General features: G+C 37.3%; 1 protein-coding gene across 1 annotated transcript in view; it reads left to right on the top strand.

Moving 5' to 3' along the window:
• Positions 1 to 6,562, top strand: part of Chic2 (cysteine rich hydrophobic domain 2) — a 37,683-nt gene extending 31,121 nt beyond the window's left edge. Inside the window, exons 4-6 of the mRNA XM_055629437.1 lie at positions 1,931 to 1,987; positions 2,151 to 2,210; positions 6,110 to 6,562. Of these exons, the coding sequence (XP_055485412.1) occupies positions 1,931 to 1,987; positions 2,151 to 2,210; positions 6,110 to 6,160 (168 nt within the window). The 3' untranslated portion in view covers positions 6,161 to 6,562. The remainder of the gene's footprint in view (positions 1 to 1,930; positions 1,988 to 2,150; positions 2,211 to 6,109) is intronic.
• Positions 6,563 to 11,230: the final 4,668 nt, after the last annotated feature.

Consider the following 11,230-nt stretch of genomic DNA (forward strand, 5'->3'; position numbering starts at 1 on the left):
CTACCCTATTTCTTTAATTTCCCCTATCCCCTTTTAAGCCATCAGTAAAAGTAAAACCTCAAATTGTATAGTAATCTTAATCTATTATTAAAGGATCCTAGAAAGGAAGATTACAAGGTGGATTCAGGTTTTGAAATGGTTTTACCATTGGTTTAGCAGCGGGTGGGCAGGCAGATGCCTGCTCATAGTAGAACCTATTGCCGTTTTTCACCATTGATAGAGTAGCCTTTCAGAGTCAATGAGCTCTGTCAATGTGAGCTTGTCAAGGCTACAACTTCATAGACCTGAGAGGCGGTTTGAGAGGTCAGCCCTTTTCAGGTTCGCTGTGATGCAAATGAACTTTAATGCTTAAACAACTATTGGAATTTTTATGTCTGCTCCTTGTTCTTTTTTCTTCACAAAGTCATTGACGAGACATTCAGTGCTTTTTAAATTGGAAGTTGCATTGTGCTAAAGACCTAGTACAGATTTACGGAGGGCTGAAAGCAGTTAGATCATGTTCTTTTCATGGTGCGATTAGAATCAAATCGATTTCCCTACAGCCTTCAGCATTCAGATGGCAATTTTAACAAAGCTTGGGGGCTAGACAAGGGACAAAACGACTGAACTGAATGTTAATTACACTCTGCAGCCTTATTTTCTTTTGATTTGGGGCTGACTGGCAACTAAATTAACAAAAAGTGTGACCATAACTGCTGCCCTATTTTCATTTAAAAGGAGAGCTGCCTCTAAAAGGCTATCTTACAAAGAAACAAGTGAGGGCTGCTGATCATTGCTAACAAGGGCACTTTTTCTTTAAAATTCTTGCCAAAAAGACTGTTCAAAAATTGTAATAAATTAGTCATTGACATATTATTGTCAGAAAGTAGTTGATTTTCTTATTTTTATAACATAAAGTAGGAAAATATAAGCACTCGTGGTAATTTGTTGGTAGCTATGAACTATAATTGGCAACTATATGACTTCAGTGTTTTTATAGCTGTTGAGCGTGCTGAAGTTTAACAGTGGAACTGGATTACAGTAGAGACTTTAAATAAATCCTAACTTTTTATGTAACAGTGTTCAAAACCAGCTTGTTCCTATCAGTTTTCACTTCACCCACCCGTGGTTGGCGTGCAGGTCGTGATTGTCAGAACTTATTTACAGTTATGCCACATTTATGCTCAGTGGATGCCTCTTCCTTCTTAGAGAGCAGCAGCTGCAGCAAGTTGCAGTTGATCTTGTGGCAGCGCTGTCACTTCTACACCTGCAGAGTTGTAGTCTCCTCTGACACCTGGCTCCCCACATTAGCTCTTTATTCATACTTTCAAGCAGAAAGTGGTCCATGCCTCATCGTCTACATTGCAGCAGTTTAGGGAGATTAGTACCATGGGACTAGGGTCGGACTTTACTCTGAGATAGCACTTTAATAAAAGTTTGGCTGTGTTTGAGAACTGCAGTAGCCAGCGTACTGGTTTTCTTGTACAATCCTAAAATTTGTATGACCTTCAATTATCAGGATTTTTTTTTTTGAGAATTACCCTGAAAGCCACTTATATTTTGTTAACTAATATTTAAATTGTTATCGTTTTAAAATAGAGAGTAAGGAATCTTAATTACTATTTAAATACTGTAAAATGTTGCCTAAACAAATGGGGATTTAACTTTAAATTGGTAAATGACATTTGATTTTTAGGCTACTAGGTATAAGTCAGAAGCTAGTAAGTGAAACATTTTAAAATATTTACATATGTCTTTAAAAGAAAATTCACTTTTGCTTACAAACCACTGTTTGTGATGAGGTTACTGCTTAGTGCTGGAACATGCAGAGGACAGACCACTCTTGCCTTGTCATCGTTTTATACTTCTTCCCTTTTCACACAAAAAGCAGCTGCAAAACAGCTTTTCTAAAACCAGTCAAGAGTAAACTTTCCCCTCATTTGTCTTCCAGACACGAAGATCGATTGAGAAGTTATTAGAATGGGAAAACAATAGGTTATACCACAAGGTGAGTACTGCGGGGAGCAGCTTCGTACTGTTGGGGTCTGAATTGCACAGTATGGAAACAGATGCTTTTGTTGGACTAAAATATGAAAGGTGGACAAGTGGCTGAGTCTTGTGCCCAGGAAAATGGAGCTCATTTCTCTTCTTTTGCTCTCCTTCGTGTCTAGCTGTGCTTGCATTGGAGACTGAGCAAAAGGAAATGTGAAACGAACAACATGATGGAATATGTAAGTTAAAGGGCTGTTTTGTGAGTTTCTCTATTAAATGATCATTTATTTTGTTTCTGATCTTATTCTTTCTGTGATTATTAATCAGCAAAGGTGTCAGGAGCTTAATCTCCCCAGTGCAAGGATTTTCTACGGTTCGCAGATGCCTGGGTTTCATGTGCAAGACTGATTTATAAAGTTATGAATGACTTGAAAACAAGGCTTCACTGTGTTCTGAAAAATAATAAATTAATTGCCAAGATAAAATGGCCTGAACATGTGTTGATGGAGTGTGAAATTTTAGATGCTGTGTAAAGAATAACCACAACCTTGGTTATGCAGCACGTCAGATATGGCGTTTTATATAATGCTAATGAGTTTCCAAGTATGGAAGAGAACCTTTCAGCCAAGCCGCTGGAGCCTGAGACGCCTTTTACAGACTGGCTGCCTGTGCTCCTCGAAGCTGTAGAGGGTTTTCCAAAGTGTTACTAGAACACTGCTTTGTATATTAAGTTACCTTTTGACCAACCGGTTTTGTCCTTTAAAAGATGGCTAATTTTGCATACACATGCATACATGTACACACAGTTATTTTAGAAATTTAATTTATTGATGCCCTGGCTTATTTGAATAATTGTTCTTCTTTTGAAAAGTTCAGAATACTTTAAGTAATTATGAATTTATTAATTTTCCCTTGAGCTTGAGGGTTTTTTGTTTTGTTTTTTTTTACTTTAAAACACAGAGAAGTTATTAGATTAAAAGAAAACAATTTAAGAAAGGAGTTAATTGTTGAAACTAAAACCAGTCTTTGTGAAGGACCTGGTGTAACATTTCTGAAGAATTTTCTCTGTTCTTTGCAACTTACAACCCTGATCGTATGTATATGTAAACAATTGATTATTTTTAAGTGTTTAAATAGTTAGAAAATACTCACAAAACCTTTTCCTGGTTTTCTTTCATTATTAAACAGCAGAATCTTTCACCCCTTGAACATCAGAGATATTTCATCCTCAACCCTGAAACTCTCTCAATTCATAAACTAAGTAATTTAGGTTTTACTTTTACAACATCACATGTTTTTTGAGATTGCTGCTGCTTTATAACCATTAAAAGGGAACAGCTTGAACTGGGCAGGTACTAGTCATTTCATCATTCATGGTAAGAGGTTTGTTACCTGTTGGGACATTTTAGGGGAAATAATAATTTCCAAGTGGAGCTATATGAAAAACGTTCATTCATACAGTGTATGTGCTGGATTTTCTTTTATTTTTAAGAAATTCTTCCATTACAATTAAATTAGTAGTGCTTTAAAACATCCTGAACTGTACACTTAATGAAACATTTATTTACCTTGAATTTTTATATAATTAAGCATTTTTAAATTGTGTTTCACATGATCATAGAAGGTATAACAAATGCTTATTTTTCTTTCTTCCTTTTTTTTTTCTTTGTGTGTGTGTCTTTTCAAGACAGCAGTTCACTGTGTAGCCTTGGCTGTCCAGGAACTTGCTGTATAGCTGGCTGGCCTTGAACTCAGAGATCTGCTTGCCTCTGCTTCCCAAATGCTGCGATTACAGGCGTGCACAATCATGCCCAGCTTAAAATTGGTTTTTAAAGTGATATTTAAAAAGATATTCTTAGAATATGTATATTTGTGGTAGTTGAAAATAGGAGTAAATAAAGCTTGAAAAGTTATTTGAAAGCATTTCAATGTCATAATCACACATAGTCTAGTAAGAAGAAAATGCCTGATTTATCTTGAGCCTTTCTACTGTGCATAAATCTTTGCCTAGAGCTTTATTTGTTTTTTGAGACAGTTTTCTTTGTGTAGCCTTGTCTGTCCTGGACTTTCTTTGTAGACCCAGCTTACCGAAAACTCACAGAGATCCTCCTGCCTCTGCCTCCCTGAGTGCTGTGATCAAAGGCATGCACCACCACACCCAGCACAACTTCTTTTTGTTATATTGAAGTACTTCCTCTTGATGATATTTTGACTGTTAGAGATAACCTAGAAAAAAATTCCAGTGAAAAACTATTTTTGTTGTTATTCAAGTATTGTGAACAAAATTGTTTTCAGGTCACTGTTCTTTCAAAACTAAGGCAAATTCAGATAGTCTCAAAAAGCCATTTTGGGTTGGAGTTAAGAGCACTTGTTAACATTTACAGAGGACCTGGGTTCAATTCTCAGCAGCTCCATGTCAGCTAATAACTGCCTATAACTTCAGCTGAGAGGATCTGAAATGCTCTGTAACCTCAGTGGGCATTAGGCTTACACATAGTGTGCACATATTACACACACACACACACACACACACACATATCCATATACATACACACACAACAAATAGTGCATATATATATATATATATGCAAAACACAAATGTACATAAAATCATAAAACATCCACTGTTTTACATTTTGCATTTATATTGTAAAATGGTATGCTCACCCCTAGAGCCTAAAATTTTAAAACACTACAGTGGAAGATGTGTTTGAGTACCGAAGTATTTATTCAGTATGAACTTGTATGTTATTTAAATATTAATCATTAACTTCTAGAGCTACAAAGAACTTTTTTATTTGGTCCAATCCATTTATTTATAGGTGAAGAACATGAGTAACAGGGAAATTGAACACAAATAAAGAAGATGGGTGGAGGATAAAACCCACTTTTTGAGTGTATTTTTATTTTATATGTGTGAGTGTTTTGCCTGCATGTATGTCTATGCACCACATTTGTGTCTGTGCTGTTGAAGGGCAGAAGAGGGCATTGTATACCCTGGAACTGGAGCTACAGTTGTGAGCCACCATGTTGTTGCTGGGAACAAAATCCAGGTCCTCTGCAAGAGCAGCCAGTGTGTGTGACTATTACGCTGTCTTTCCAGCCCTGAAAACTTTTAACTCTACACTTCAGTTATACTTAGACAATTTCAAACATGTATAAAATGTATTTTGTTGCCCCGCCTACCCACCCACCCAATTATTCTTACTTCTATTCCCAATTCCTCTGGAACCCTTCTTCCAAACACAACCTCCTCTTACTCATGTTTATTTATCCCTTCCTTTCTTCCTTCTTTCCTTCCTCCCTTTCTCCCTTTCTCCCTTCTTCCTCCCTCCCTTCCTTCCTTCCTTCCTTCCTTCCTTCCTTCCTTCCTTCCTTCCTTCCTTCCTTCCTTCCTTCCTTCCTTCCTTCCTTTATCTTCGGGATTTAATTAGGATTGCTGGCATGTGCATTTGTCAAAGATTGTTTACTGGATCATGGGGAATTTACCAGTACCTACATGACTGTTCCTCTCCCAGCAGCTATGAATTGCCAGTAATTCCCCAGCCAAGGGGTGAGGTTACCCGAGCCCTTTCCCCATCTGCCCTGGAATCTTGACCTGTAAAATGATGTGCAGGTAACCACAGATGTTCTGAGTTCATGTGTGAAACAAGCCTGTCCTGCCCAGAAGACAGGGTTCTTAACACTCTTCTCTCCCCTTCTTTCTTAATGTTATCTGAGTAATGGGGTGAGTAATAGAGACACTGATTAGTGCTGAGCACTCAACAGTACTTATTCTCAGTGAGCACATATTGTACTAGGAAGCTAGTGGGCTCATCTGAGGTCAGGAAAGTGGCCTGGGTGACACCGAAGGCTTCCTGCAGGGTAACTAGAGAAAGAAGCCAGTAGAACTTGAGTGAAAATGAAAGTTCCTGGCACAGATGGTTAACCAGGCGTATGACCCTCCATGTCAGATTTCTGTGAAAAAATAGTTTCTACCTTTAGCAATCATTCGCATCAAATAAATTTTTAATTATAAAGATGGCTTTATCTGTGAAAGTTTTTTTTTGTATTTGTTTTTGGTTTAAGAATATGACTGGTGTTTTAAAGTTAAAAAATGTTTTATGTTGCTTAAAACCTTTTTCTTCTCCTTTTACAGGTCATCCTCATAGAATTTTTACCAAAGACACCGATTTTTCGACCAGATTAGCATTTGCTTTATTTATAGAGACTTTCCAAGTGTGTTGTCTTTCCAATGGTGCCTTGCTTGGTGCTCTCCTGCTGGTGATATGATGATGCTGGTTCTACAGAATCGGGTGGTGTTTTTGTTTGTTTTGTTTTTTAAATAACCGCATGTTCTATGTGTGCATATTTGTCAAACTTTGCAAGTTATTTCATACAGATGTTTAATACTTAAGTTATTGTGCTCTTTTCTGTTATATATTCTGATTTTCAAGGATTACTTTTTGTATTCTCAAAAAAAAATACATTTGAACTTAGCATAAACATGGCCAGCCTTTGTTATTTTGTCAACAAGGTTCACACAGTCCTTTATCAATTCCTTAACCTAGAAAAATACTTGTTATTTGTTATAACATGCTCTTGTACTGTTTTTTGTTTTGTTTTGTTTTTTTCCTTCTCTTTAGAATTTACCACAATAGTTATTTGAAAACTTCAAGTTTTCTCACATAGCCTTTTGGGCCCTGAGCTGACCTTTCTTACACAGTTCCTTATGCTCAGCCTCAGCAGATACACCTTAACTTTATGAAGAAGTGTTGATTTCCCTAGAGTAGACACATCACCAATGGTGTGCATGCATCTGTGGCCGCTGGAGCTCAGGCTCACCTTACAGTGGCATCACTCTGCAGACTTGCAATGGACAGGGCAGTAAGGAAGCTGTACTTGGGTCATGTGTATCGCTAAGCAAATCGTACAGACAGAAGTAGAGAGTTGTCCCTTTTAAAATTAAAAGTAAAACGATTCCCAATCTAACATGATTGTAGAATGGATGTGTTTCTGAATAGTTTGGAAAGAAAACAAAGTTTTAGAGTTAAAAATCATCTGGTATTTAATGCCCCACTAGTGGGAAGGTATGTAGAGCAGCTAGTTACTAAGAAATGGAGAGTATATTTTATACTGTTTTCAGTCTTCCCGTTCACTTTCAATCTAGTTACATACTTTTTTGATTGAAAATTGGATATTTAAGCAGATCAGGTTAGCTTATTGCTTCTAAATATACACATAATACTTGTGTTTTTTTCTGTTTGGTTGTACATATCTCCACACCATACATTTCTGAATGGCCTATATGTAGACTTTGTTTTTTATAAACCTAAAATTATACACATTTTAATGTGTGTCATGAACTTGTTCCATTTAGTTGTGGTATCGAGCAATAATGTGAATAACATTTGAAATTATATAAACTATGCTTAATAATTTGTATTAAGAATTGGTACTCCCCCTTGTATTAAACCTTTTAAATACCAATTTCGTTAATTTATATACCTATATTTTAAAAAAGCGTTTCTTTGTATTTCTCTAAAGTACTGTGCTTCTATATATTGAATAGCTAAATGCCAGTAACTCATAGCCTATGTGAGACTTTAGGAATTGTCTTTCAAACTTTGACTTAAGATAGTCCCTCTGTCTGCTCCTACCCTGTATGTGTCCCCACCCCACACCCAGGAACTTAACAACTTGCATCCCATAGAAAACTTTTCTGTGAAGTGCTGAGAGTACAAAGGATTTTAATGGTTCATACCTTTATTTAACTGTTGTCTAGCCAGGGTAGGTGTGTTCAAAGTTAGCGCAGTTCAAAGTAGTGCTTTCCCAAACTCCAGTGTTCTGTGTTTCTGTGTGAAATGATTATATATTCATGCAGTGCCGAATTAGCCTCAGGCTTGAGAAAGAGCAGAAAACGGTGATGACCACACAGACTATGCAGCAGTGTTCTGTATATAGCTGTCAGTCTGTAGAATATCACAGCTATGGCCTGGAGAGGAAACTGACCTGGTTAAGAGGTCATTTTACTCCTAGTGTTGGTCAATTGTAGTTTCAAAATTATATTGTTGTAAGAGTTTTTTCACAGTGAATATTGAGTATAGGACTTTAGAATCTTTTGTGTCTATGATTAGAAATTTGTTTGATGCTGAAAACAAATTTCCTAGAAATGTGCACTCCTACACTTCAAACGTACACAGAAGAACCAGGGTGCATTGTGTGTGCACTACCATAAACTCCAAGCATTTAGAGTTTCTTTAATGGCCTACAATATTATCATCTCTTAAATCATGAGTTTCAGTGCTTAGATACTAGAAATGCCATGTCAGAGCCACCCTGATACACTTACCTTGTTACTTGTCCAAGGAAATATCTAAAATGGAGGTTGCTCCTCAGCTCCTGTTTTCTGATGTTAGGCTTGCAGGTCGTGAAGCATAGGTGCTTTTTAGACTGGCCAAGAAAATAGATTATTGGCAGAAAATCCAATGTATAAGCTAATTACCTGTCATCTTTTTTTGGACATCACTGTGTTTTTTTTTTTTTCCAGGTAGTCACTATTGCTTGTATGGAAACTTATCTCAGACAATGCATTTTACAAACTATTTTACATCTGGATAGTTGGATTAAAATAGCTGTTCCAGAGCCCAGTAGCAGTGCTAAAACTAAAGTAACATTTTTAGCTTTGAGGTGAATGTTGCCATTCCCTCATGATGGGTTTACTGTATCTATCTAAATTATCAGCAGATACTATACCAAGACTCTTTAATGACTAGATTACAGGCAATTACAATATAAAACATGTAATTTTGTCTTAAAACCCACAACCTAAATTTAACAAAACCTTGAATAATGCTAAACAACAGTTTACATTAATTATTAGAATAGTTTTGTTGGTGAACAATTTTCTTAAGAAGAACCACAGCTTTTCCTATGGTTGTTCTCATGGTAGTTATAGAGTATTCCTGATTGGTTTTTTTGAGGGGGTTCTCTCTCTCTCTCTCTCTCTCTCTGTGTAGACACAAGTTAGCAATATAGGCTTTGGACAGCTTCCACTCCAGTCACGAATAAGCTGCTCAGTGGAGGGATGTGCAGTTGGACCTGTATATGTATGAGTTCAGACTCACTGGTGTTACATGTTATTCGTATGTAATCAGACTGTTTGAATTCCCTTGGTATTGGGCTTCACAGATTACCCTGTGATGTTTAGCTGCATGCCTGAAGTTTACTGTACAGATTTGCATTGGCTTGCTGTTGGTCACTAGTACTGAGTCAGAAGTAAAATATGTTTAAAACTGCCTTTGACAGTACACCAGCATCCGGTCTCGTGGGCCCTTCTACCCTCTCATAAACCTTGTGGTGCTGGGTGTGTCACCTACGACCTGCCTGGGGATAGGTAGCACTGAGCTGCATTCCCAACCCTGCATTCCCAAGCTGCAACCCTCTTGGTGGTCTAGAATTTTCATGTAGACTTGGGAATAGTTCAGAGTTGCCTTTTATCTTCATTCCTCATAGAAAACATTGAAAATGTTAACTCTTTCTCATTTTTGTTTTATTTCTATTTTGTTTTTAGATAGAGTCTTATTATGTAACCTGAACTGGCCTTCCCCTCTCAGTCTCCTTCCCTTGCCTACCAGGTACTGAGATTATAGGCTTATAATGGTCTAATATTTTCATTATACTGATAATACTGAAAACAGATTTCAAGATGCCTATCCTGCTTTTGTGTTTTGTTTTCTTTTGAGATGGTTTCTTAATGTAGTCCAGGCTGGCCTCAAACCTTTCATGCAACTGAGGATTACTGGCACTAGCCAAGATGCAAGCAAGATGCTCATCTTGATTTCAGGACATTTCTGATGTTCTATAAGGTCATCAGATTATTTGGCCTCTTTATTTTTACTTTCATTGTCAGTACTCTTAACCTCTGAGCCAACCCTCCAGCCCCCTATTTTCATTGTCAAAACAAGATGGTGCTGTGACTACCTCATGATGTTATCTTTGTTCAGCTGTTGTTTATGTTTTCTTGTTTATTAAGTTTTATGTGAGAGTACCTACCTAAATGTTTAATAGTAATGATTTGGATATACAGTCTTGGCATAAATGAGCTATTGTTAAAATTTTTCTTTAAAATTACAGGTGGGATACTTCCATATGTACTTAAAATGTTTTGTATGTTTAAAGATTAGGAAAATATTGACTATAATATTGAAAAAAAATATATATGGCCTTTTAAAATGTGGTTACATATGAGATACCCAGACCCATGCTCTCCCTTTGCATTCCTAAACAGAATACTCTTTTTTTATTTTATTTTTAAACAATTTTATACATTCACTTGTATCCCAGCTGTAGCCCTCTCCCTCTTTCCCTGCCAATCCTCCCCTCCCTCCCTCATCTCCTCCTGCCCTCTTCCGAGTCCACTGAGAGGGGAGGTCCTCCTCCCCTTCTATCTGATCCTAGCTTATCAGGTATCTTCAGGACTGGCTGCAATGTCCTTATCAGAATACTCTTAATTTGAGAGTTTTCTGGCTTTGAAAAATAATGTATTGTCTTCTTAGCTTTGTGTCTCAGAAATATTTTAATGAACTAAACACCAAGCACTTTCGTTTTGGTGAATTTAGCTATCTATTGCTCTCTTACTGCTGTGTAAAGAAACAGTGTTAACCAACCTCCAACAGAAGGGTCTCTCCCCTGGGGCCTGGTGCACTCTGGAGGCTATGGCAAGTTAGTGTGCTTGAGGTTGTGCAGTGTCACACAGGAAGAAAGAACAGCCATTAGAGCTTGAGTGCTCCCTCATAAACCATTTCCAGTTCTTTCTCTTGACACAGATGCCATTAGATGTAGAGTCTAGAAGTGAAGCTGGGTATGATGGTGCATGCCTTTTAATCTCATAGCTCAGGAGGCAGAAGAGGAAGTTCTCTGATTTGGAGGCCAGTCTGTGAGACCCTGTCTTAGGTTCCCACTACCCCCACAAAAAATCTAGAAGACACTAAGTTAATAGGCTCATTCCCTCTGGAGTTTATTTAACTAGTTGATAACATTGATATGAGTGGAGTCGTTCATAAATAGGAATTTACCTTCACTCACATTATCAAAGCCTTTAGACTCGGTAACAGTTAAGCATTACCAGATGTGGTGGCAAATGTCTAGACTCCCAGCATTGAGTAGTCCTCCTAAGGCAGGAGAATAAGGAGTTCCAGACCACCCTGGTCCACATAGTGAGATCCACCTCAAACACAAAACAGCGAAAAACTCTAGTATTACAAATTTATTAGTGGTG

Source organism: Psammomys obesus, unplaced genomic scaffold, assembly GCF_907164565.1.
Source record: "Psammomys obesus unplaced genomic scaffold, mPsaObe1.curated_primary_1811, whole genome shotgun sequence".
Lineage (NCBI taxonomy): Eukaryota > Metazoa > Chordata > Mammalia > Rodentia > Muridae > Psammomys > Psammomys obesus.